Raw genomic sequence first — 23,126 nt, forward strand, 5'->3', positions numbered from 1 at the left:
TGCGATTTACAAGCTTCGTTAATTTGTATCCCATCTTCAAAACAGTTCCTGGGTAACGTCAGGTCTAAAATAGGGTAAGGATTTCAGAGAGAGCGACGCACTCCCTCAGGCCCAAAGTTTTAGAGAGTCTCGCTGGCCCTCTTCCTCCCACAAGGTCAAGAGGCCGGGGGGGGGGGGGGGGGGGGGGGGGGCTAGACCACATTTCACGGAAAATATAACAGCAACAACACACGCTTTTTAAAGCAAAAAGTGTGTCGCTGTATAAAGTATAGATTTCACAAGGATAAAAGGCCTTTCACTGATCACCAAAAAACCTTCCGGTCACCCTCAATATCACTTTTCACGGGAAAAACAGGGCTATTTCACCATTCACGAGGCGAAATGTCCTATCACGGATAACGAAAAACCCTCTACCACCATCAAGTAAGTCATCCCCGGGCAACCTTTGTTTCTTTTTCGTTGATATTAAATTTGATAAATTAAGATCATAGTCATGTCATTTCGCTCCCGGGCCGGGGACACAGAGAGGGTTACCGTTCTGGACCCTAATAGCCATTCGAGGAGCCAAGCGAAGTGACTGATCTTTTATCATGAAAAAGACAGAGTAAAAACGGAGTAATTATTCCTTTTATGACGTTGTTAAATGTAAAGGAACGAGATACGCGCTCACTAAAACCCTTTATTTCGCTCCTTCTGCCCCAACCACCCTTGATATTGGAAAATAACTGAACGAGTGGCGCCTGGGAACTAATTCTTCAGGACTACATACGGGATATGCTGCTCCTCGAAGGTCCTCTTTCGTCCTCCATGTTCGAAGGTTTGTATTAGAGAGCAGCTTTGAAATCTTTGTTTATCTCGTTATTATTAGGCCATCGACACTGACTTATTATTGTATCTTTTTCTTTTGATAACAGTGAACTAGAGGACAACAACATGAGAGACAAGGTAAGTTTTTTTTACTAAAAAAAGACTTGTATTTACAACAAAAAGATGTAGGTTGTATGCATGAGGTTTGCTAAATTTTGCTAATCGCATCTTTGCTCTTTTGTTTCAGTGGAGGAAGAAGCGTATGCGAAGGTCAGTGATAGTCTTTTATTTTTTCTCTTATATTCATACTCGTTTTTGTGAAGAGCAAAGACTTAAGAAACAAATGAAGCGACCATTACGGCGGGATAAAGCTCCGTCTACATGCTTTCGCAAGGTGTCTCGCTTATATGTTTGCTTTTTTATACCATTTCACTTAACAAAACACCGATAAATTTTATTCCCGAGAACGTGTAGGACACGGTGCAAAGTAAATTGTTACAATACTGTACTTGGCCTTTCCCACTCGAAGAAAAAAGCTTGCCACGAAACATTTTCAAATTTCTCCACGTTTGTCGAGGTACCAGAGACTAGAGTTGAATAAATTTGCATAGTGTTATCAGTTCATCTTGCATTTAAAAGTTTAGTAACGATAAAATTTAATGTCGTATCATAGTTTTCTTCTTGCTGCTGCTTAGAAAAATGTCAGTGAATGGTTTTCTCCTGCTGTCTTTCCTCTTCCCTCCCCCCCCCTCAAAAAAAGTCAGTCGTTGTGAGGTTGTTTTGTAGTGTGCTTTGCAAGTTCTTTTAACTTGCAAATTTAAAAATGTTTTAGGAATTGCGCATGCTATGATTGGTCAGTTCAATTTCATAATAGCTCCTTAAAGCATGCGGCTCGTGTCACGCAATGCTTTATCGAGTTATAATATATGCAGATTACATCACAAGTGCGAGAAGATCTATGCACTTCTCTTGTGTTCTTAAAAATTCCTGCATGCTTATATAACTCAACAATGCACTGGGGTGCATTTTTATTTTACAAAAAACACACAAAAGCATAAAATAACCTTTGTGACACAGTATCCACAAGATTGCCAATTTACAGTCAATCTACTTCACGCGCGACCAGTGATTTCAAAATTTCAAACAACGTGACACATTTTCGCTTTCCATATTTGGGCATTTCCTTGTGTTTCTGGAGATTTCAAGAGTGATTTGGGAAATCGAAAGGAAATTTCGAAGGGAATTTTCAAAATGTTGCGACCTGTTACCGTTAATACCTTTGGTCGGGAATTCAAGCCAGGTAGGCATCTCAATAAGGAAACCAGAAGACGGATAATCGATATTTATTTGACTGGAGAGGGACCGACAGCAATATCAAGAGAAGTTCGTTTAAGTAAAAGCACAGTTCTTGCTATCATTCGACAATATGAAACGTTCGGAACATTTGACGCCTTCCGTCAAGGGGGTCGATCTCATCGTTCTATACTTACGGACGACGTTCTTGAATCTATCGAATTGTTTAAACTAACAAAACCTTGCATGTATGGAAAGGAAATTCGAGCAAGATTGCTGAATGATGGAATATGTGATATGCGAAGTGTTCCGGCTTTGTCCACAATCAACAAAGCAATTACAAAAGACCTTGGCATGTCGTACAAGAAACTATGCGTTGTTCCCAGAGAGAGTCAAACTGATGCTCAGGTCGAAAGGCAATAATCACTTGACACATCACATGTATCCTGTTGTTCGCCGACTTCATTAGGTTGCATTGTACGAATACAAACGTTGAGTTGCAAGCCTTCCTCTTGTTTTCTCGACACGGGAAACCCACATCGACAGAACTTATACTCGCGGGGGAAGAAGGTCGCCGACTTCTCCGTTTAACTCTCCTCGCACCTGATCAAGGAACGAATGGATAAAACTATGTGGTCTCTCTACAAAGCGCAGATTGTCTTCCTTGCAATTTCTTATCTCCAGGAATATTGTATCCATTTTTCAAAGAGATCTCCAAAAAAATCGCTTCCATTTTTGCAAATTTCAATGGAAACGACGATTTTCCCATGTGATCTCCGTTACGTCACTGAAAGTAGCGCGTGGATTGGAAGACTTCGATTACATCTTCAAGATACTGGTCGCGCGTGACGTGGATTGACTGTAAGACTTGATTTTGTTACAAAATCACTTGTAGTAACAAAATGCTCAAAAAAGCTTGACAGCTTTCTTCCAACAACCTGGAACTAGTGACTTTAGTTTAGTTTAGAAAAATTTTCCTGGGCACTTGAACTATTACTAAAATATTTAGTCCTTTTTTGTTTTGGGAAAGTGCTTCTAGTGCATGCAGTAATGTTGTTCTTTAGTTATTATAATCCTTTATTTTGTTGCAGACTGAAGCGCAAAAGGAGAAAGATGCGAGCAAGATCCAAGTAGGCCTGGACACGATAGCAGGGATGGTGGCTGGTACAAGCAGTATCCTCTTTACAAACGTGGTCAGACATGATGGCTTTTAACCCCATGGAATAACTACACACTGGTCTTGAATTACTCTTCGCAGTCATCAATAACTGTAGCTAACTGCAAAGTTAACTGTGTTCCAGCCAAGTTTGACTTCAACATGAACTATGTGGAACTTTATTGAAAGCGTCAAGATCAACTTGTTTATTTCAATGGACATAATGGCTTGATTACTTCTGAACACTTGTTTTGTCACCATCATGGAAATAGCGATGTGTCGTCAATCATCCCTCTGTCAAATTTTGTATTAACCCTATGTGGAGTTATTAAAAATAGAGTTTTTGCTCAATACTTGGGTTATTCTTTCAGACATTCATATAATACTCTCCTGGTTATTATCCAGTGGAGATTACATGTGGACTGCAATGTTCAGATGTGCATATCATTTTGAACTAGCCAGTCCCAGGTGTTCAGTGAGTTGGGGGACAAGCTAAAAAAATCCATTTGGGTGCAGTCAGCCAGACAACCCAACCCCTTCCATTAACTGGAAATTTGATCAAATCCATAATTCTATTTACTGCTTTTAAACAATTGAGCTGTTTTGACTAATTGCGGTTTTCAGTGAAATGCGATCTCCAAATCCAACAAACGATTGCGTTTTTCGCTGCCGTCAATCATAATTATGGCGACAACTACCGACCCATGTAAAACAGAGACAAAATGGATCAAAATCTACCAATCACAACCGAAAGACTTGACCTTTTGATCCAATTGAAGTGAACTTCTATTTTCCAAAAAGTCTGCTAAGATGATTGAGGGCAGCAAAAAGCGTGAACCTTTGGTTGAAGATTGAATTTCAGAGTTTGCATTTCACTGAAAACCGCAATAAGCCCCGCCCCCCCCCCCCCCGCCTAGATGGTGACAATCAGGCTACACGCAGCTCTGACATTCACTGTGAAATGTAAAAAAATTTTGCTGCTCAGAAATGAAAGCCAAGGTCATCATAACCAACTTAAAAATATTTCACGTGATTTCAGCACAATCATTTCTTTAAAACTTATTGTTTGATCCTGTATTTGATATGCATCGGAATATATTGAGCCCGCGGTTTTAATAACGTGTCAGCTGACTAATTAACCTGCGCATACGTTCTTTTCTCCAAAAATTTGAGGGATTTACATTACTAAAACTGCAGTAGAGGACCAGTAGATCTTGATAAAATACTGAAAGTGAGCAAAAAGGTACATTCGTATAAATAAAATCACGGGGGAGAAAAAGCGCAGGCATCTGACTTCGTATAAACGAAAGTCGAAGGAAAACCCCACCCGACTTTTTTTCGCAAGAAAACTTTCAGGTTTCAATGAATTTTTTACTCATATATATAACGTCAGGCAAGTGAAAAAAGTAAGTCGAGGGAACTGTAATGTTTCGTCGCAGTAAATTTTGGGAACTGATTAAAGGTCGGCAAGTCGCAGGGACTTGTTTCAAGGACCAGTCCCCTAGTGTGTACTCGTATTTTGCATCGAAATTCTGGACCGATTTGTGGGACTATTGGTCCCTGCGTCTAGTCCCACGAATAAAGCTGGTTTGATTTCTGGGACTAGTCGCAGGGACCAATAGTCCCACAAATCGGTCAATTTTTCACCAGTACACACTAAGGGATAAGTCCCTGCGACTAGTCCCTTAGTGTGTGCCTAGCTCAACGGAAGCAAGGAGTTGGGCCGAATGAAACGTGCTCCTTACCAGGCCCCGTCGTTCTTCGCGTACCAGGGACACCGCGGCAGAACGCACTGCGCATGGGTGGAAAATTAACATCCGGTCAGTTTTGTATTTCCGGTTGACTATGTAATCCAGTCGCGTAAATACAAAATTCCCGTCGCGCGAAGTTTAAACACAAAACTTAAGAAATAGCAAAGAAACTTAAGGAAAAGAATGGTCTCTTTCAAAAGTTTATTTATTTTTGTAGCTTCATACTTTTGCACCATGGGGTTTCCTCCTTGCACCAACATTGAAAATGATGCTTGAAGTTTGCAGGTCGCTAGCGCTCGACAGTCGACAGCGGCAATTCGTTTTCACGGTTTCTATTACTTTTCCCGCTTTAAATTGCTCGCAAATTAAAGGGCGACAAATGAGAAAGAAAACTACGAAAAACCAAAATAAAGAACCACTGAACTTTCAGGTTTAGGCGAGTTAGATAATTCTTGCCTTCACTGAGAAAAAAGTCACAAAAGAAAGAAAACATTTGCTCAGTGTTTGCATGCTTAGTTCAACAAGAATGAATTGAGTCTTCGAGCGATACTCCCGTACTACCTGGAGTTTTTGCTGGATTGAAAGCTGTTAGCCGAGAAGCTAAACAAGTTTATAATGTGTTTTCATTCAAGACAAAGGCAATTTGATTTCTTAATCCTCCTCACAAGGTCGAATATATTCGTCTACTTGGCGGATGTTTTCCACATTTCCAGTCCGTGTGGCTGCCTCACGCGCGAACACGAAACTTGCAGATTCACACATGGCGTTCAATTTACCAAACTTTCAGACTATCGTATCGGTTCTCTCTCTTCAATCTGAAAGGAAAAGCAGAATCATAGACTTGTTTTACAACTTGCTTTAAACCAAAAACCGAATAATTAAAAATCGAAACTCGCTGCCGGGTGTAATCAAACCACAGGGAGACCACAACAGTAAAAAAAATTAAATAAATAAATAAAAGAATATTATTCACGTGGTTTCGTTCGTTTTCTGTGTTGTTTTTCTTTATGCGTAGTCGATAGACACGACAGCACTGTTGTCGTATGCTGAGCTGTCTTGTCAATTATTATTAAGAAAAGAGGAAATTTGCATATCTGAAATCCGCTCGCGCACAAGACAGCTCAGCATACGACAACAGTGCTGTCGTGTCTATCGACTACGCATAAAGAAAAACAACGCAGAAAACAAACGAAACCACGTGAATAATATTCTTTATTATATGGCTACAATAGTATGCGTGCTCTGATTGGCTGCTGAGCGGGCATTATTTTCTTGTAATGACCGGGCATTATGAAAATTTTTCTCGGCTCGACGGTTTTTTGAGTCGTGAGTAAAAGCTACCAACGAGGGGGCAAAAACAACAAAAAATGCCGACAAAATATAACTATCTTTTCAATAACTGAAAGAAAAATATAAGCATACCGATACTTCTTTAGTATGAGCGACGAAGAGAGGCACAGAGAGCGAGAGCGAGTTTTACCTCCAGTGTTTTTTCCCTTGATTACACCTTTTCTGAATAGTGCTTAAAGGCCATATAATAAATAACTTATTAACCTCGTCCGTTCGGTCATTACAGGGGAATCTCAGACCTCGACCTTGATGTATTGACCTCGCTGTCGCTCGGTCAATACATCAAGGCCTCGGTCTGAGATTCCCCTGTAATGACCTCACTCTCGGTTAATAAGTAGTATTTTATTTATTTAATTTTTTTTACTGTTGTGGTCTCCCTGTGATCAAACTGAGTTTTTATACCTCTGAACGAAAAACAAACACGAATAAGCGACTGTGTGCTCTTATTTTCCAAAAGTTTTAGGATAAATAAATGTAGAACTGAAAATAATCAAAGCTATGAATTTAGTCAAGGTTAATCGATTAGGTGAAACTGGCAAGTAAAACTCCGCCTTCCCGCCTTGTGTGAAAGATAAGCTTAAACTTAAGCTTATTAAAGCTCATCTACTGCTCAAATTCAGAATCAAAACCTTAGTGAATCCACGACTTACCTTTTTTAAATCTATCGAGTATTGTTTCGGTCATATTTAGCTTGTAATCCACGACGACAGCAGATTAAAACACCGCAATTCACGAAGCAAAACAACTAAACGTAGGCCTTGAACGGAAAGCGTGACGAGTGTCAACGAGTGAAGCCCGTTGAGTGATAGGCTTTTGTACATTATGCTAGCATTTTTTCGAGCATTTTAGTGAGGCAAAAGCATTGAGCATTATTCGAGCATTTTAGTGGCATTTTCCCGGAAAATTTAATTTTTTCCCGAGAAAATAAAAAAAGAAATTATTTTTTTTAGAGAAAATGAAGACTAAAAACTCAAAATTCAACTACAAATAAATTTCTGAAGATAGTCAACTGCTTTCTGTACTTAGACTCGTAGATGATTTCGAGGATTATGTTTTTTTGGCTGTATTTATGAACTTGTATACGTTGTTGTTTTTACTTGCAACACTTGTACGTTATTGTAAGTGTTAACAGTTAACACCATGTTAAAAACTTTGGAATTATTTTTAAAAAAAAACGTCTGTATAATGAGCATTATCCGAGCATTTTAGTGACTTTTTTGGGGGAGACTGAGCATTTTAGTGGGCAAAATGGAGCATTAAGGTGGATCATTTTAGTGGGGAAACAAAAGCATAATGTACAAAAGCCTATTGAGTGACTGCAAAGGCGACCGGAAGGACCGGAAGTGCTAAATTCAGCGCATGCGTAGACGTTCTGCCGCGGTGTCCGTACCAGGAGGCTCTTGCGCGTACTTATGTTACAAGCGAGTGAAATGAAAATGTTTTGTTTAATTACTTTGTTGAATGTTTGGGTTCATTCTCCGAAAGCTTCCGTTTTCACTAACTGAAACTGTTTACATGTTGAACAATGTACGATCGTTGAAATTTCACTCGTATTGCCGCTGACCGGCTACTAAGCCATGAAAAGTTTCTATGTGCTTCCAAAAGCGACATAGTCAGCGAATAACCGCCTAGACTGTCCACAGCCCTCTATTTTTTTCGTGTTTTTTCGATCGATGAGCGCGCGGTGAGAACGGTGAGAGAACTGGACGCCAGTGCAAAACGAAAGAAGCAAGGGGGTGGGGAGCGGGGAGCGAAAAATAATATTTTTCTTTTGCTCGCTTCGCTCACTTCCCGCCCCCCTCCCTCCGCGCTTTTTTTCGTTGAAAAATCGAGAGGCTGTGGACAGTCTAATAACCGCCCTCTAAAGTAGAAATCTAATGACTGCAAGTTTTAATTTCCATTTCCTTAATTTTTCTCTAAAAGATTCACTTTTACGCAACAGCTGTTTATTTCTCAGTTAACACGTAATTACCTTTTGAAGATATTCATAAACGGTGTTAAGGCTCTTTTGAAACAGCTCATCATGTAATTCCTGTTTTTTGCTTACATCAGAATCCGAAAGTACTTTAATTCCTCAGTTGTCACAAAAAATTCATTTAAAATCTCTTCCTGAGAACTCGCCATAAGGTCGCTTGAGAGATGCGAAATATAAAGTTCGTCTTTTTATAAATTTCTGCCGTTGTTTGCCATTTTCACGGGTGTAACTTACTCTGAATAAGGCAACGGCGTTTTAGTATTTATTTTCTTGAAAAAGGGTAAGTTTAGTGAGGCGAAAACAAGTCACTTTCCAAAATGCCGCGACGGAAAAAGAAAACGGCCAAAAAAGATGAAAACGCGGAGGATTTCTCTCCTCTTAAGAGAACACTAGGTGTGATTTTCGCCATGTTTTCATGTATTTTCTTCGCGTTTTCTTCGCTGTTCGTCAAACTACTTCAAGAAATCCCACCGCAAGAGGTAGTCTTCTTTCGCAGCCTGGTTCAAGTTATTTTCGTCCTTCCTCCGTTGATCTACAGCGAGGTCCCAGTGTTTGGCGACACGAAGCATCTCCCGTTCTTGTGTGTTCGCGGCATAGCGGGAACGTTAGCTCTTTGCTGCCAGTTTTACGCTTTCCAGCACATGCCGCTGGCAGACGCTACAGTCATCGTGTTCTCGTCTCCTATATTCACGGGTGTACTGGCGCATTTTCTGTTAGGGGAGGCGTGGGGTTTGTTTGACGCACTGGCTACATTGCTGTGTTTTACTGGCGTGGTGCTCATAGCGAGACCAACGTTTCTCTTTTCAAGACCGATGGAGACGGCTAGCGAAGGAAGCGACTTAGAACAGGTATTAATCCAGTTTTTTTAAAGTAGACTTCGAGCAGTCCCCATTTTTTCGCAGAGTCCGTCGAGCGTCAAGCGAAAAAATAAATTACCGCGCGGGGGAAGGTGGCGGGGCGTCGCTTCTCGTCTCGCCCCGCCTCCTCTCCCCGCGCGTTCATTTTTTTTCTTGCTTCAACCTCGACGGACTCTTCGAAAAAATTTTCGCTTTAAGCTCGACGGACTCTGCGAAAAAAAAGGAACGACTGCTCGTGGTCTATGTTAAAGGGACTGTGTCACGGATTTTTAGCCAAATTTACCGGCACGAGAAATGACGGTCAATTTCGGTGAAATATAAAAATAATAGCAAAGGAACATTTCAATATCTGTACAAAAGAAGCTACGGATGGCCAAAATTGACAAAAATTGAAAGGGATTGCGATATAGGTTTTTGAAGTGATTTTTTTGCAAACGTTAAGTTTCATAGCGAGAATTTGGTAAAACTTAATAAAATAAACTTAGTTCAGCCGTGACACAGTCCCTTTAATTTATTATTTTAATTTTACTCAAGGTTTTGATCCCAAGCTCCAAATAAAAATTGTCCGTTTTAATTGCCAGGGACGTCGTTCCTATCTTTCAGTGTTTTAGGTCTGAGCTGTTTCAGTTTTTGTTACGGTTCACAGTTGATTACTTTTTTAATCTCCTCACCTATCTGCTTGTATTTGTATTAATACTTTGTGAAGAATTTACATGTTGATCACTGTTTACTGATTTGCGACTTCATGATAACTTCAAGGTATAGCTATAGACTGCCAGCGAGCCGTCCGTCGATCAATTTCCTATGCCTGCCAAGTAAATATACCCCATCTGAATCAAAAAGTAATTCCAAATTAAAAACTCCAACTGAACTAGACTGTGTAGCAGTGTTAAAATCTCAACAAGGCGGTTTATCACACCGTGAAGCGACTAAGACCGTTGAATTTTTCCCTAGATATGATGCTTAGTTCGTTCCACGTAACTCAGTATTTTTGTCGAGTTGCCCTGTTAATTCGTCTGTGCACATTAACACACGCGGTGGAGAGGGGCACTGTGATGGTACAGTGTCTTACCCAAGAACACAACGCGATGCCCCGAACCTGTACCGCTTAATCCGGAATCCAATGCCCTTCCCGCTAGGTCACTGTGCCTTCCACAAGGAGACAAGTGGCAGGGACAAAAATAGGGCGCGAGTTCTCAGGACTCACTTGGGAAGTTTATGCGCATGAGGATCTCCTTGCGGGTAGCCGCGTAGCAGGCGCCGTAGTTTCAAGCGCACGCATTCTATGGGGACAGACCATGAACGTAATGGCGCTCCTGAAAATATCTAACTGAATTGCCGTAACTGTTCATCAGTTGGATGCCTAAAATGCGTGCAATTCCACAATTGGTTTCGGCTCCATTTAATTAGTTTCGAGCGCGTGTATGGGAAACGCGAAAGGCGCGAGAAGCCACGCAAAGAAAAAGCCGCCTGCTACGCAGGGTACCTTGCGTGCACCCCGCACAACTTGCGCCCTCCTATCCTGAAGATAGTTATGTATGGTCTAGTAAGTCCTATAACTGATCTTATAACTAAAGTTTTTGTTTCGTTGCAGATTACTGCCAGCTTGGTTGCCTTGTGTGGCGCTATTTTGACCTCCATCGCCCTAATCGCAATCAGGAAGCTTCAAGGCGTAAACTTTCTAGTGCCAGTGTTCTATGTGGGGCTCTCCAGCGTGGTCCTTACGACGGGAGCAATCCTTGCATCGGGTTCATTTCAGAGTGTCATATGCGGGCACTGGCACGAGTGGTTCCTCTTCGGGCTTGGTCTGTGTGGGCTTGGTAAGTGTACGTAGCACTGCTTTCCAAATGAAAATACAGTTGGAATAAGTCACGCTCCAGAGTTTTTAGACTCATGCGTACTGCTACCGATTTATTTAAGGCGTGATTGTTTGTGACCATGCGAACTGCGCGTGGCACATGGAAATATTTTAGCGCTTTGACCCAGCAAAGAAAAAAGCAGTTGTCTAATTATAGCGCTTTCCCCTAGAAAATCAACATGATAGACTACAAATCTTCAAAATAGTTAGTAGCTTCATTCATATCCAGTTTTTATCTTAGTGTTTGATATGACTACTTCTAGGCCTTTCTGCGGTCATGGGGTAGTCAAATCAAATCACATCTTCTCCTAACAGATCAAATACATTTTTCAACGTTACAGTAGAGAGAATTTGATTGATATCCTCATGACCATTATGCAAATGATTTTTTCGCAGGTGGCCAGGCTCTCCTTACCAGATCGTTACAGTTGGAGAAAGCAGGCGTGGTCGCTCTCGTGCGGACGCTAGACATCGCTTTAGCCTTCATTCTGCAGCTGCTGTTCTTGGATTACGGCGCTAACATCTACAGCATCGCGGGCGCAGCGTTAGTTTTGGGCTGCAACGTGTTGGTGATTTTAAAACGCGGCGGGTGCATACCAAATAAGGAAGTCACAGAAAGGCGCGGAGAGATACCAGAGGAAAGGCAAAGCCTGATGGGAACGGTTAAACAACAACTGTATGGCAGAATGCTTGCTAAAAGTTACTGAAGACTTTTCAGGAAGAGTTTTCGAAAGCTCATTTTTTTGGAAAATAATTTGAAGTCTTTGCGATATGTATTTCAGCGAGACGAATGTTGATTATTAACACGAGTAATGTTATTGTTATCAAGATTAATTATAGGAGAACTGCTATATAGATGAATAAAGAGTAAATTGTGAATATGTCGTATCCCGATGGCGGAGGCTAGTTGCTTCAATCCCATTTCTTATTTGCTTTACCCCCCTGAGGGGGTACCCCAAAAAGATTTGTACGGGGAGGCTTCGCCCAGAGCTCTTACCCCTTACCCTTTTATATACCATTTTGCCAAAAATTGTACCCCTTTCGTATACCTTTTAATGAAAAAAGGTACCCCTCTCATATACTGAAAGTCATGGTATTGACTTAAAACATGACGTTTTCTTGTCATTTTCAATTAGCGCTTAATAAATTGAAATAATACAGCCATAAATTGCATCTGTTCGAAATATTTTAATTAAAGGCCCTTTCAAAAACCTCAATGACAGATTCACATACGCCGCCGTATACCTAAACTTGTGAAATTCCTACCCTTTAACATACCTGAAGCCTGAAAAAGGTACCCCTTTCGGGCGGAGCCTCCCCGTATAGGCCATTGTAGGGAGTACCTCCCCCCCTCCCGGGCAAGCGTCCTACCATCCTATCGATATATCATCATTTTTCATTTTTTCTCGCTTTTGCTTTTGCTTCTTTTCTTATCTTTTTGCTGCAGTCGCTTGCAGTTCAAGAATTTCCGAGAAAGTGCCATCTAACCTGGAAGCAGGGAATACTGTAAAATTCCGGTTATAATCCCTGGGCTTATACAACTTCGTAAGGGGATTTGGGTGGGCTTAGAAGCGGAGGGGCTTATATCCGGGAGGGCTTATAAGCGGAATAAAAAAAAGTTTCGAAACGAGCCACGGGAGTATTGATCGAAATACGTTTTTAGGTTAAAACACATAATAAAGCAACATTTAGCGCTGTTCAGTACTCAGAAGAGGGGGGCTTATATCCGGGGGGGGCTTATAACCGGATGTATTTTTTTGTTTCCAGATAGATGGGCCTATAACCGGGGGGGGGGCTTATAACCGGAAGTTTACGGTGTTCGCCATTGAGGAACCAAGGGGGTTGAGGCAAATTTTCCTACGAGTTTTTCACTCAAACTTCTAAGCATTTTACGTCATTTTTGTGGGTACTATAAGCTCAACTGACCGAATCACTCTTACCTGGGCATCATTTGAAATACTTTTTCCTTCCGCAAAGATTGAGTGTAAATCATGCTCTTTTTGATCAAAGATGATGACGTCACAGGCCATTGCGTTAAAAACGTAAATTAAACATTGACCTCAGACAAGCTTTCTAAAACAGTTCTGTCTACGTAACTGGCGAACCAAGGGGAGAGATCGGTAAAAAGTAGGTCCCTAAGAAGTAATTCATCAAACGAAACCAGGAGCCCTGACGAAACTGAAATTTCCATATTTGTACGAATTGCATGCCTATGATCGACCGAGGAAAGCTGGTACAAGCTGCGCCTGACAGAGCCTGACTGTTTTTCTCTCGTCTGCCAATTAAACATGGATTCTTTCCAAGCCAAGGAGAAAACTTGGCTCGGAGTAGAAGCACTTTTACGCGACTTACAAAACTTACTCGACGATCGTGACACTGCAGATGTTTTGTTCCTAGTTGGGCAAGAAGAAGCTCCAATATATGCACACAGATTGATTCTTGTGACTCGATGCAAGCACTTTCAGCATCGCAAAAGAGAGTTATGGTCTTCCAAATCAGTTCATGCACAGCTTACAGTAAGAAAGCCTGAATTCCGGCCTGATGTTTTCCGTGAAGTTTTGTCGTTCGTGTACACTGGAAAGGTAATTCTAAAACGATAATCTGAATCATTTACTGCTGATACTTGTACTTTGTTTAGATTGATCGAGTACAAACTATATGTAAACTTTCTTATATTTGTTTAGTGAAGTGTTTTGAAATTCCTTTGCATCTAGAATGAGACAGGACGAAATGTTAAACCTAAGAGTTTAATTTCACTACCTTTGTCAATTGAGGTCTGTTTTTCCGCTCCCCCTTTATCCAAAGAAACCAATAAAATTGGACATTTTGGATTTTTTTTTTTCAAAGCTGCTGACAAAAATCAACCCTTCAGATTTCATATTTCAAAGAGCACCAACAAAAAATAAAGAGTGCAGCTCCTGCCATCTCTGGGGTAGGGGGAGGCAGGGTTCGTACGCATCTTGAAAACCCTTGAATTTCAGGAGTTCGATTTCAAGGCCTTAAAAGTACTCAAAATTGATTTTCGGTCCTTGAAAGTCGTTGATTTTTTATTAAATGTCAAAAGGCTTCAAGGCAATGAGAAGACTGCCAAAATAAGCGATTTTTATAGTTCTTCAGCAAGCACATTAACAGCACAACTGACTGGAAATCATTGATTTGAGGTAAATTTTATAAAAAAAAAATCCTTGAAATTTCCAAAAAGGGTTCTGGAAAGTCCTTGAAAAGTTTGTGAATTTTTGGCCTGAAAACGTGTACGAACCCTGGGGAGGTGTGGGGCTGTAGATAACAAATGAAACATCCCTATGAAATCTGTTTTGATTCTTATAATCTGATGTCTAGAGTTTGAGCTCATTTATTAAGTAAACTGTGCTCAAAATAACTGAATCATCAGCTTGGAGATGCAGTTTTATGGCTTACCACCAAATTCTCCTAACTAAAATAAAATAAATATTTGACAACAAATAAAGAGACTGAATACTTTAATCACCTTGGGACTTAAAGGGATTAATAAACTGTAATAAAATGTAATGAGAGGGGTGTTGAATGGTTAATACGAGACTTTGTGAGACGGCGAGACTGAAATCTTTTCTGCGAGCCCGAGACCTTTTTAGCCTTGCAAAAGAAATTGAATCTGAGAAGGCCTCAAAGAAAAATTCGAGACAACGAGACCCCTGAAATTTGGATAAAACTTTGCGAGACACAAATTTTTTGAAAAACCATTCACCACCCCTAATGAGGCAAATCAATAATTTAAAAAAATCTTTATAATTTGTATTAGGTCGAACTTCATAGCCGCACAGCCTTTGAGATGCTGAGAATCGCTGAAGACTTAGAAATAACAGATTTACAGTTAGCTTGTGAGCAATATTTCATGGACAATCTAAGCACAGAGAATGCGGCAGAGTTTCTAGCAGATGCCATGTCTCTGTCGAGAGGAGTTGGTACTGGAGGCATGTCTTCTTTGGTGGATAGGTGTGTTGGATTTATGGAGGAAAATGCTGAAGAAGTTGTTAAAACTGAAGGGTTCCTTCTGCTTCCAAAACCAGCGATGATCAGGCTTGCATCAAGTGATCAGGTAATACTTTGCTTCTTTTTTGTGCAGGGCTAAAAAAATGAATTCCAGCTTGCCCTTCAAACAAACAGCTCTCAAATTTTGGTCGCCCAGAGCAGTTGCATATGGGCTAATACACAGCAACCTTGTTCCCAGGGTCTCTCTCCCTGCCCCCAAGAGCGAGAGAGATAGGCCCTGGGAACGAGGTTGAATACACAGACTTGCATGAAGAGGATTAACAAACAAGAGCAATATGCAGGCTTATCTGAGTTTTGTTATGACTTCATCGGCAAATGACTTGACTGGACCCTTGCTCATCAGGCAAGCCCTGTTATGAAACTAAGGTTTTTAATGTTTTACAACTAGTCATAGACCTGCAAATGCAAACAAAGGGTTGCCGCTACATTTTCCCTTCTGTGTGTGTGCATGCTGAGCCTTTGAAACTAAATAATATTGTCAGCAATTATTACGAAATTGTTAACCTTTCCTTTCTGCACACAGTTTGCAGTTTCAGAGGAGGAGCTTTGGAGAGCTGTCCTTTTATGGGCAAAAAGGGGTTCTGGTGTCAACAAACCAACCAATCAGTGGACAGAAGAGGATAACAACAAGATAAGGGAGGTGAGGCATTCAAACAGAATCAGGGAAAGTTTCATGATGGGAACTGAATTTCCAGTGGCATCTTCTACATAGTGGACCTTCTGATCCTACTGGTTCCAGATCGAATTGGAATTTAGTAGTGTTGATTTTTGTGGAGGGAGGAAAACCAGAGAACCTGGGGAAAAGCTCTCAGAGCAAGGAAGTGAACCAACAACAAACTTAACCCACATATGATGCTGGGTCCAGGAATCGAACCTGGGCCACATTCGCGGGAGGTGAGCACTCTTGCCACTGCGCCATATCTGCTCCAAGTCTGACTATAAGCCCAGGACAGGTGATATATTAGGCCAGCTCCAACAATGGGCTAATCCTCGAGATGTCAACTTTTCAAAATTCACTAAATAATGGCAGTTTATTTACCTTGTTGAACTTCCAGTTAATAATCAGCTATTAAGTGCATCAAGCCAGCACTTCATGTTAGTTATTTCTATTTCTTGAAGTGGCTAGAAGTGACTCGTCCCTGGATGGGATGCTAGACCTTCAAACAGGAATAGTAAAGTAAATAAGAAGGATAAGTTCAATTTAACAAGAGCTATCAATAATCAATGTATGAGAATTTGCTGTCATAGGGTGGAAAAACTTTTTTCAAGTTTTGTTCCTGTTTGATCTAGCATTTTCCTGAAAAATTTTCATGGTAATCCATGAAGGAGATGTATGTTGTATGTTTCAACTAGTAATTGTTTCTTACTTTTTTCTTATTTAGGCACTGTCCGGTGTGATTGAACACATCAAATTGTTATTGATTGACAGTTCTGTGTATGCTGAAGAAGTGGAACCTACAGGAGTAGTCCCAATGGAGGTCTCTTTAGAAAGGTGAGGGTCAGAGGACTATCTGTCAAGGGTCATGTTCAGAAGTCAATTTCTCTTTACTGTTTCCTGTACAGGGCCGGTGTAAACAATACCCGATTCCCTCTATAGCGCGCACCTGCAAGGAATCACGGTAGTTGTATTCATTAAACCATACGCGAGACTCTGCAGCGTGCATCTTTGCTGAGTCTTGCTCATGGTTTGATGAATACAACTACTGTGATTCCCTTCATGCGCGTGCTATAGAGGGAATCAGCCATTACAAGACAGTGTTTGATCTTGCTCCCTAGAAATATTGTACATTTGGACATCATGATACATGATAAAGCAACTTTTGTTGAACAATTATTCATAACAACAGAAAGATGTCAGCTTCTTTTATTTACATCATTGTTTGGACAAATTTCCTGAAATTATTTAAGACCTTCTTGTGAAATGCCATCACTTCTGCATGCATTGCATGCCATTTATAGTAAAGGTGATAGTTTTCATGTTTTCTTCTAGGTATCGCTTTGCAGCAGTGCCTAGTCATTTTAGAAAAGTTGAAGATCCTCGTCTAAGACCCAGAGCTTCTCAAAAGTTGTTTCACAATACAAGTCTGTTGACAAAAGAATGTCTCAAGTTTCAAAACATACTGAATGTCTTGTATGGGAACGAGCACCAAGAATGGCAGCTGCTCTATAAAGCCTCAAAGGATAGGTTCTCCGCTGCGGCATTTCATACAAAGTGCGATGGCCATTCACCAACAATGACAGTTGTTCTGGTAAGTTTTAAACCCTTTTAGTGAAAGGTTTCAATTTTGTCCCCAGAGGCTGTGATCCTTTTGGTCGTCACCTAGAAACAACCGTCTTGGCTAGACTGGAAGCTTGCCAAAAACACGGCCAAATCTGATTGGCTGGTTTTTTAATTGCTTAGAGCCATTGCGTTTCCCGACCGCTGGTTATGGGGGATGTAGGATCTGGGAACAAAAAGGTTTAAGAGGAGTGTAAAAAGTTATGTAAAACTTGAGACTGCAAGATAGTAAGACTACTTTTCTGTGAGACTAAGGCAACATTTTCAATTCAATGCCCCATGTGCATGTTAAAATTTCAATTTATGCTAGGCACTTATCAAATTTTGGCAGTTCAAAGGAAGATGGGGCATAAATTTTTTTTTTCTTCATCTCTGAAGTGCCCAATGTACAAAACAAGAGCTTAGTAAAAATTCGGTCTTATGGATTTTAAAACAAGTAATTCTCAACTCTAAACTAATTGAAGCTCAATACACTGAGTATCATCATTGGAATATGGGAGTTATTATTTTAAAAGTAAAGTATAAAAAGTGCATTTATCGTAATAGTGGTCATTTATTAGAAAAGAGGTACTTATTACAAAAACATCATCAACTGGGAGGGGCATTTAATTAAGGGGGTGCTTATTTGAGTGAGAATGTTAAATTTATTTAATCATTATGATAACTGTAATAAAGGTTTTCTGTCTTTTAATAGTTAGTTATAATATCATTCAATTTTAGGGTACAAATGGAAGTCTTTGTGGTGGGTTTAGTGATCAGCCATGGCGAAGTGATATTCCTAGAGGAAAATATATGCCATCCAAAAGGTGGGAGAATGTTGTTAACATCAACCATCGGTTCAAATCAACTTTTTCTAATCCCATATCATTGCTTTGAAGAATAATTTGCCTAGAAAGGAGCTCCTGTCAAAACAGTGAATTGATTGTTTTATCAGTTATGCTCCATGAGAAAACGTCACGACCATGTCATTAAAGTAAGGAAACCTGTACTTCACCCAACCATTTACAGGTGCTCGAGTAATGATATTACACAAGTTGAAGGGGTGCACAAGAGCTACTTATTGCGGGCCCAAGAGAGGCCCGCAACCCTAATCTTGACAGTGACCAGCGGATTGCGTATTACGCGTGTGCGCTCGACTACACTTCACAAAACTGTGTAATCAACAGCATAGATTGGTTCGCTGCAATAGGAAATGATAAAAACATGCATTCCTTGCATGACGCATTACTCGGAATACCATTGTCTTTTGTCCATTTTATCATTTATTTATCGACACTGCCATCTAACATTACGCACTCTCGTACCAGTCAGTGCTTTTCAGTTCTAAGTGCGTCAAGGCCCGCACTTTCTAACCTGTGCCTTTTTCTTCCGTCTTCTATTCCTCTCTTAACTCTTGTCCATTTAGTTCACCTGTAACACTCCCCCCACCCCCTTGGAACAATATTTTCTTGCATTTACTGATTTTGTTTTATTAATTTTTGTTAGGGCGTTCTTGTTTACACTGATCAACTCTGAAGGTGCCCCTCCAAGCAAGTTTGATGTAACACACCCCAAGTATGCTACTCTTCATCATCCAAGGTTTGTTGCCATGGATACCAATAAACCACACACTTAATTTGTTAAGGGAGATTGCCAATTCTATGATTCGTGCTTTTACAATATGACATACCTATTTGTTTAGATCAATGACTGCAATTAATAATATATACACTCATCTCTACATTTTTGCTACTATTTTTAGACATAAAAGGTTTCTTGCTGTAGTGGAGAAGACCCTGCAGTTCAATGCATGCTGTTATGTTCAATCAAAGAGCTGCCATCTTTAATATCATGAAAAAACATCCAAACAAACCATTTGTCGTATTTGTTTTCTTCTTTCCCCAGATTTCACTTGTCATAGAATATGATCGTGGCAACAAAATCATGCATGACTTTTCTTGAATCTACAAAAAAAGAAAAAGCTGGGGGGAGGAACTGTTTCCAATATATGTCAGTTATACTAGGGGAACCCTTATAATCTGTTCGTTAATAATCATTTCATCACCAAGTATCAAATGCAAAGCTCCCCAAATTTATGTATTTAAGGTGTCTCGTACCAGTATTCAGGTTTTTGACTGTGCGACCTTTGAAAGAAAATGGCAAAAAAACAATTAAAGATCGTAACAAAATTTTTGCATAATTAAATTACCCATTGTGTTGTTGTTCCGAAATACCAATAATTACGTCATCAGTGGTTACCATGGCAACGATAGCCAATGATTTTTAGAACCCTTTTTCAGCTTCCAGTGCTTATATCTTGAAAACTAACTCGATGACACTCATTTTTTTTCTCCTGATAAATTTTGGCATATAAAAAAGAAACTGTATAATTATTTTTAAAAATTTCTACGAAGCGGATTTTCTGCAAATGGAAAAAAGGGCAATTTGAAATTAATTAAAAATTCCTTTCGTAGAATTTTTTTAGATTTTTTCTGTCGTTTGCTTTACATAAAAGGAAAATATTAGGGCAATAAAAAATAGCGGTCATCGGGTTAGTTTTCTTGCTAAAGCCTTCGCGAACTCAATAATTCCCACGCGCGTTTCCTCGCACTTTAAAATTTCGATTTTCAAAAGTTTGGTTTTTACTCATGCTCAGTTCCGACTACAGCTGATCTTTGCGGGCACATACGCGCGCAACACGCGTGGACTTTCCCTCGCTTTGTCTGCGAAACTTTTCGGCTAAGGATTTTATGGGATTTAGCCAGTTTCAGTTGACGCCAGTTATGCCTCTTAGGTCCTAGTTTTAAGTATTTCTTTGTCTGAATAATCATGTGTTTGACAGCGAACTCAGATAAGCTGAAACAAAAAAAGTGGAATTGACTCACGATCTCCAACCTGAAGATCGATCGTAGCACATGCGAATTTGCTTTTGTAACTCGAGCAGTGAGATCCGAAAACATTTTGACTAATGAACATTAAGTTTACTTAAAATGTTCTTGTTGAAACAACTTCAATTGAAGACGGATTTTTTTTCATAAATTGAAGAAAAGCAACCACGCACTGGGCCGCCGTGTTTGTTTTCCTTTTCAAATCTCGCGCGTGACTCGTGGTTATGAAGCTTGATGCGCGCTAGTCACCAGACTTCCCACGCAAGAAAAACTGGTACGAGCCACCTTAAAGTACTACAGCAATCTCGAGCCCAGAGTGAGCCCCGGCTCCGCGATCCGTCAGCGGTTGGTCAGCGGTAGGGTCGCCGGGACTCACTCTGGGAAACTGAATAATAATTCAGTGTCTTACTGGTCCTCACAGAACAATAGAAATCAACACGGAAGTCTGAAAATCTTCCCCGGAAGTAAACCAAACCGGAAACCCTGGAAAAACATTTTTTGTTTTCCATGGTCGAATGTTCAGGTGTATCACCTTAATTTTGTAAAACACCTAAGAACTCGTCATATGGCGCTACATAAATGAAGTATTTTCTAATTCTATCATTCTTTTTGAACTCAAAAGATACCTTGAATAAAAAAGGACTTCCTTTAAGCGTCGATTCTGAGCGGAGTTTTAAAACAACAACCACGGCGTCACCAAGGACAAGGTCGATTGAAAACTCAATTTATAGTTGACTTACAAATCTCGCTAGAACTACTGTTTTCATTCAAATCTCCGTTACGGTTGAAAAACTGAATATCGCAGACAGTGCTCGATTCAAAATAATAACCAATAAAGCAGAATTTGAACATTACGCGTTGTTGTTTTGCTGAAAAAAAGAATTGTACAATTTTGTGCACGTGAATGTGTGCACGAGCTGAGTCGCCGAAATGCTAATTACTCCTTTTGAATAGCGTTGACCGATGTGGCCTTTAACGTCTTTATTAATATTACCGCTATTTGACGAGGAAAAAATTATTTGCTCGAAAACATGCAATCTATCATAAAAAGATGCGCTGTCAGCGAGAAGCCTTTGAAATATACGAAAGTCGCCAAACAAAAATTTTTTATAACAGAACAATAGCTTGTCCGTGCGTTGTGCATTATGTAAATTTCTTCACTGTCGTCCGCAAAACAACAACGAACACATGCACACAGTCAGGCGGAATCTTGGAAGGCAAACAAGATCTTTGATTTAAAACCATTATAACAGTATGCACAAGAAAGAGACTAACGGAAATCAAAACACCAGACACTCTTTTGTTGACTCTCTCTTTTGTTACTTTACGTTACGTTTTTGTTACTTTTGTTGCTTCGATAAACACCAGTTCTGTCAATACTGTGTTAGAAATAGTTCAACTTTCTCGATTTACTTCCGTTCTGGGAAATTTACTTCCGCTTAGACCTGAGAGCATACACGGATCCAGAGTTTCAGACTTCCGGTCCAAATTCAAAAGAAAAGTGAGACTCATTAAGTCAGGCTATTGTGTTTTGCGATGTTTAACAATGGTCTGACTTAATGAGTGCTCACTTTTCCTTTGAATTTGGACCGGAAGTCTGAAACTCTGGATCCGTGTATGCACAATAAAAACCGGAAGACCAAGGCTCTACCTGAAATCGACCTGAAATTGATCTGATCGATTCCAGTTTCCCAGAGTCCGTCCCGTACCGCTGACCGACTGGACGGACTCTGGGCTCGAGATTGGTACTACAGCTACAAAGCACTCAACACACATTGCATGCCTATAATGCAAGGGGTTTTTTGTCTTGCAGATATGGTCCTATGTTCGGTGCTGGGGCAGACCTGTGTATCAGTGATGAGTGTCATGAGAGGCCTGAGTCCTACTCTAACTTACCTCACTCCTATGATGGTCCCCAGGCCTCCTCTACTCTCCTTATGGGAGACTACAATTTCATAGTAAAAGATTATGAAGTATTTGGCTTAAAAACAGAACCTTTATATGAAAGAGTATAACAAACAGAAAAAAATATTTTATACATACTTTAGGAAACATACTTTGTTTATTTGTTTTGTATCAAGGGTAAACATTTTTTCTCTTGTTGAACCATATACTGCGATCAAAAAGCAGCAATGTTCATTTCTGGCTCTTTTGCAGAGAATAAACGAGTTGTATTTGAAATGTTCACACAAACTCACCAATGCAGATGCAGAGACTAACCTATATTTTTTAATTGTTTTTCTATAGTTCAATAGTTCGATTGGCAACTGTAAATAAATTTAACTTAATAAAACAAGGAGCTGAAAAACTCCCTCGCTGTTATAAAATGTGCTCTTGTTTGCCTTGTTTGCTCCTTGTGATTGACTTTTAGCGTTTTTTTTTTACTTATGATGCAACTGGTAGAAAAGCTCTGTGCGAACAGCGCGCCACAAAGGCAGCTCGTAAGAGTGGGCCTTTCACGGGTGGAGTCAAGAAACCTCATGGTTACAGTTACAGTAAGTGCTTTAGGTTCCTTCAAATTGCCCAAGAAGCGGGAAAGAGGGAGAAGAAATCGAAAAGCCAGCTTCCAAGAAGTAAGCCGCTGCCATCTAACCAAAGAAGGCCATCGCCAAGAAGCCAGCGAAAAAGCCCGCGGCAAGAAAAAGGCTGCCAAAAAACCGCCACTAAATTACCAGCAGCAAAGAAACTCGCAGCTAAAAAAACAGCGGCTAAGAAGCCCACAGCTAAAAGTCCGCTAAGAAATCGGCCAAGAAACCCACGCCAAAACAATGGCCGCCAAAAGCCTGCCATCTAACACTGTATTTAGAAACAGATTAAGAGGCTCGATTCATTTTTTATCTTCTAATCTAAAAAACACGGCGCTGGCTAGGCCATACGCTGAGAAAGCCCTCTGCCAATGTCACCA

At 40.2% G+C, this 23,126-nt stretch overlaps 2 protein-coding genes and 1 long non-coding RNA gene across 4 annotated transcripts; all 3 read left to right on the forward strand.

The window, feature by feature from the left end:
- Positions 1-787: 787 nt before the first annotated feature.
- Positions 788-3,607, forward strand: LOC144631138 (uncharacterized). Of its 2 annotated transcripts, XR_013566677.1 has the most exons (4): positions 788-817; positions 915-945; positions 1,055-1,077; positions 3,192-3,607. It is a non-coding gene; the product is annotated as an uncharacterized LOC144631138 (long non-coding RNA). The 2 variants fall into 2 exon arrangements; XR_013566678.1 differs by lacking the exon at positions 915-945 and having other exon boundaries at positions 796-848.
- Positions 3,608-8,649: 5,042 nt separating this feature from the next.
- LOC144630476 (solute carrier family 35 member G1-like) lies at positions 8,650-11,812 on the forward strand. Its single transcript, XM_078488833.1, has 3 exons — positions 8,650-9,180; positions 10,784-11,009; positions 11,444-11,812. Exons 1-3 carry the CDS (start codon positions 8,650-8,652, stop codon positions 11,752-11,754), a joined length of 1,068 nt encoding a protein of 355 aa, XP_078344959.1. The 3' UTR covers positions 11,755-11,812.
- A 1,470-nt stretch (positions 11,813-13,282) lies between these two features.
- On the forward strand, positions 13,283-22,640 carry LOC144630493 (serine-enriched protein-like). The gene is made up of 8 exons (XM_078488846.1): positions 13,283-13,629; positions 14,826-15,122; positions 15,600-15,716; positions 16,459-16,568; positions 17,067-17,325; positions 18,075-18,160; positions 18,840-18,932; positions 22,035-22,640. Exons 1-8 carry the CDS (start codon positions 13,336-13,338, stop codon positions 22,234-22,236), a joined length of 1,458 nt encoding a protein of 485 aa, XP_078344972.1. The 5' UTR covers positions 13,283-13,335; the 3' UTR covers positions 22,237-22,640.
- The last annotated feature ends 486 nt before the right edge of the window (positions 22,641-23,126 follow it).

Source organism: Oculina patagonica, chromosome 11, assembly GCF_052425735.1.
Source record: "Oculina patagonica isolate OP01 chromosome 11, crgOcupat, whole genome shotgun sequence".
NCBI classification, from domain to species: domain Eukaryota; kingdom Metazoa; phylum Cnidaria; class Anthozoa; order Scleractinia; family Oculinidae; genus Oculina; species Oculina patagonica.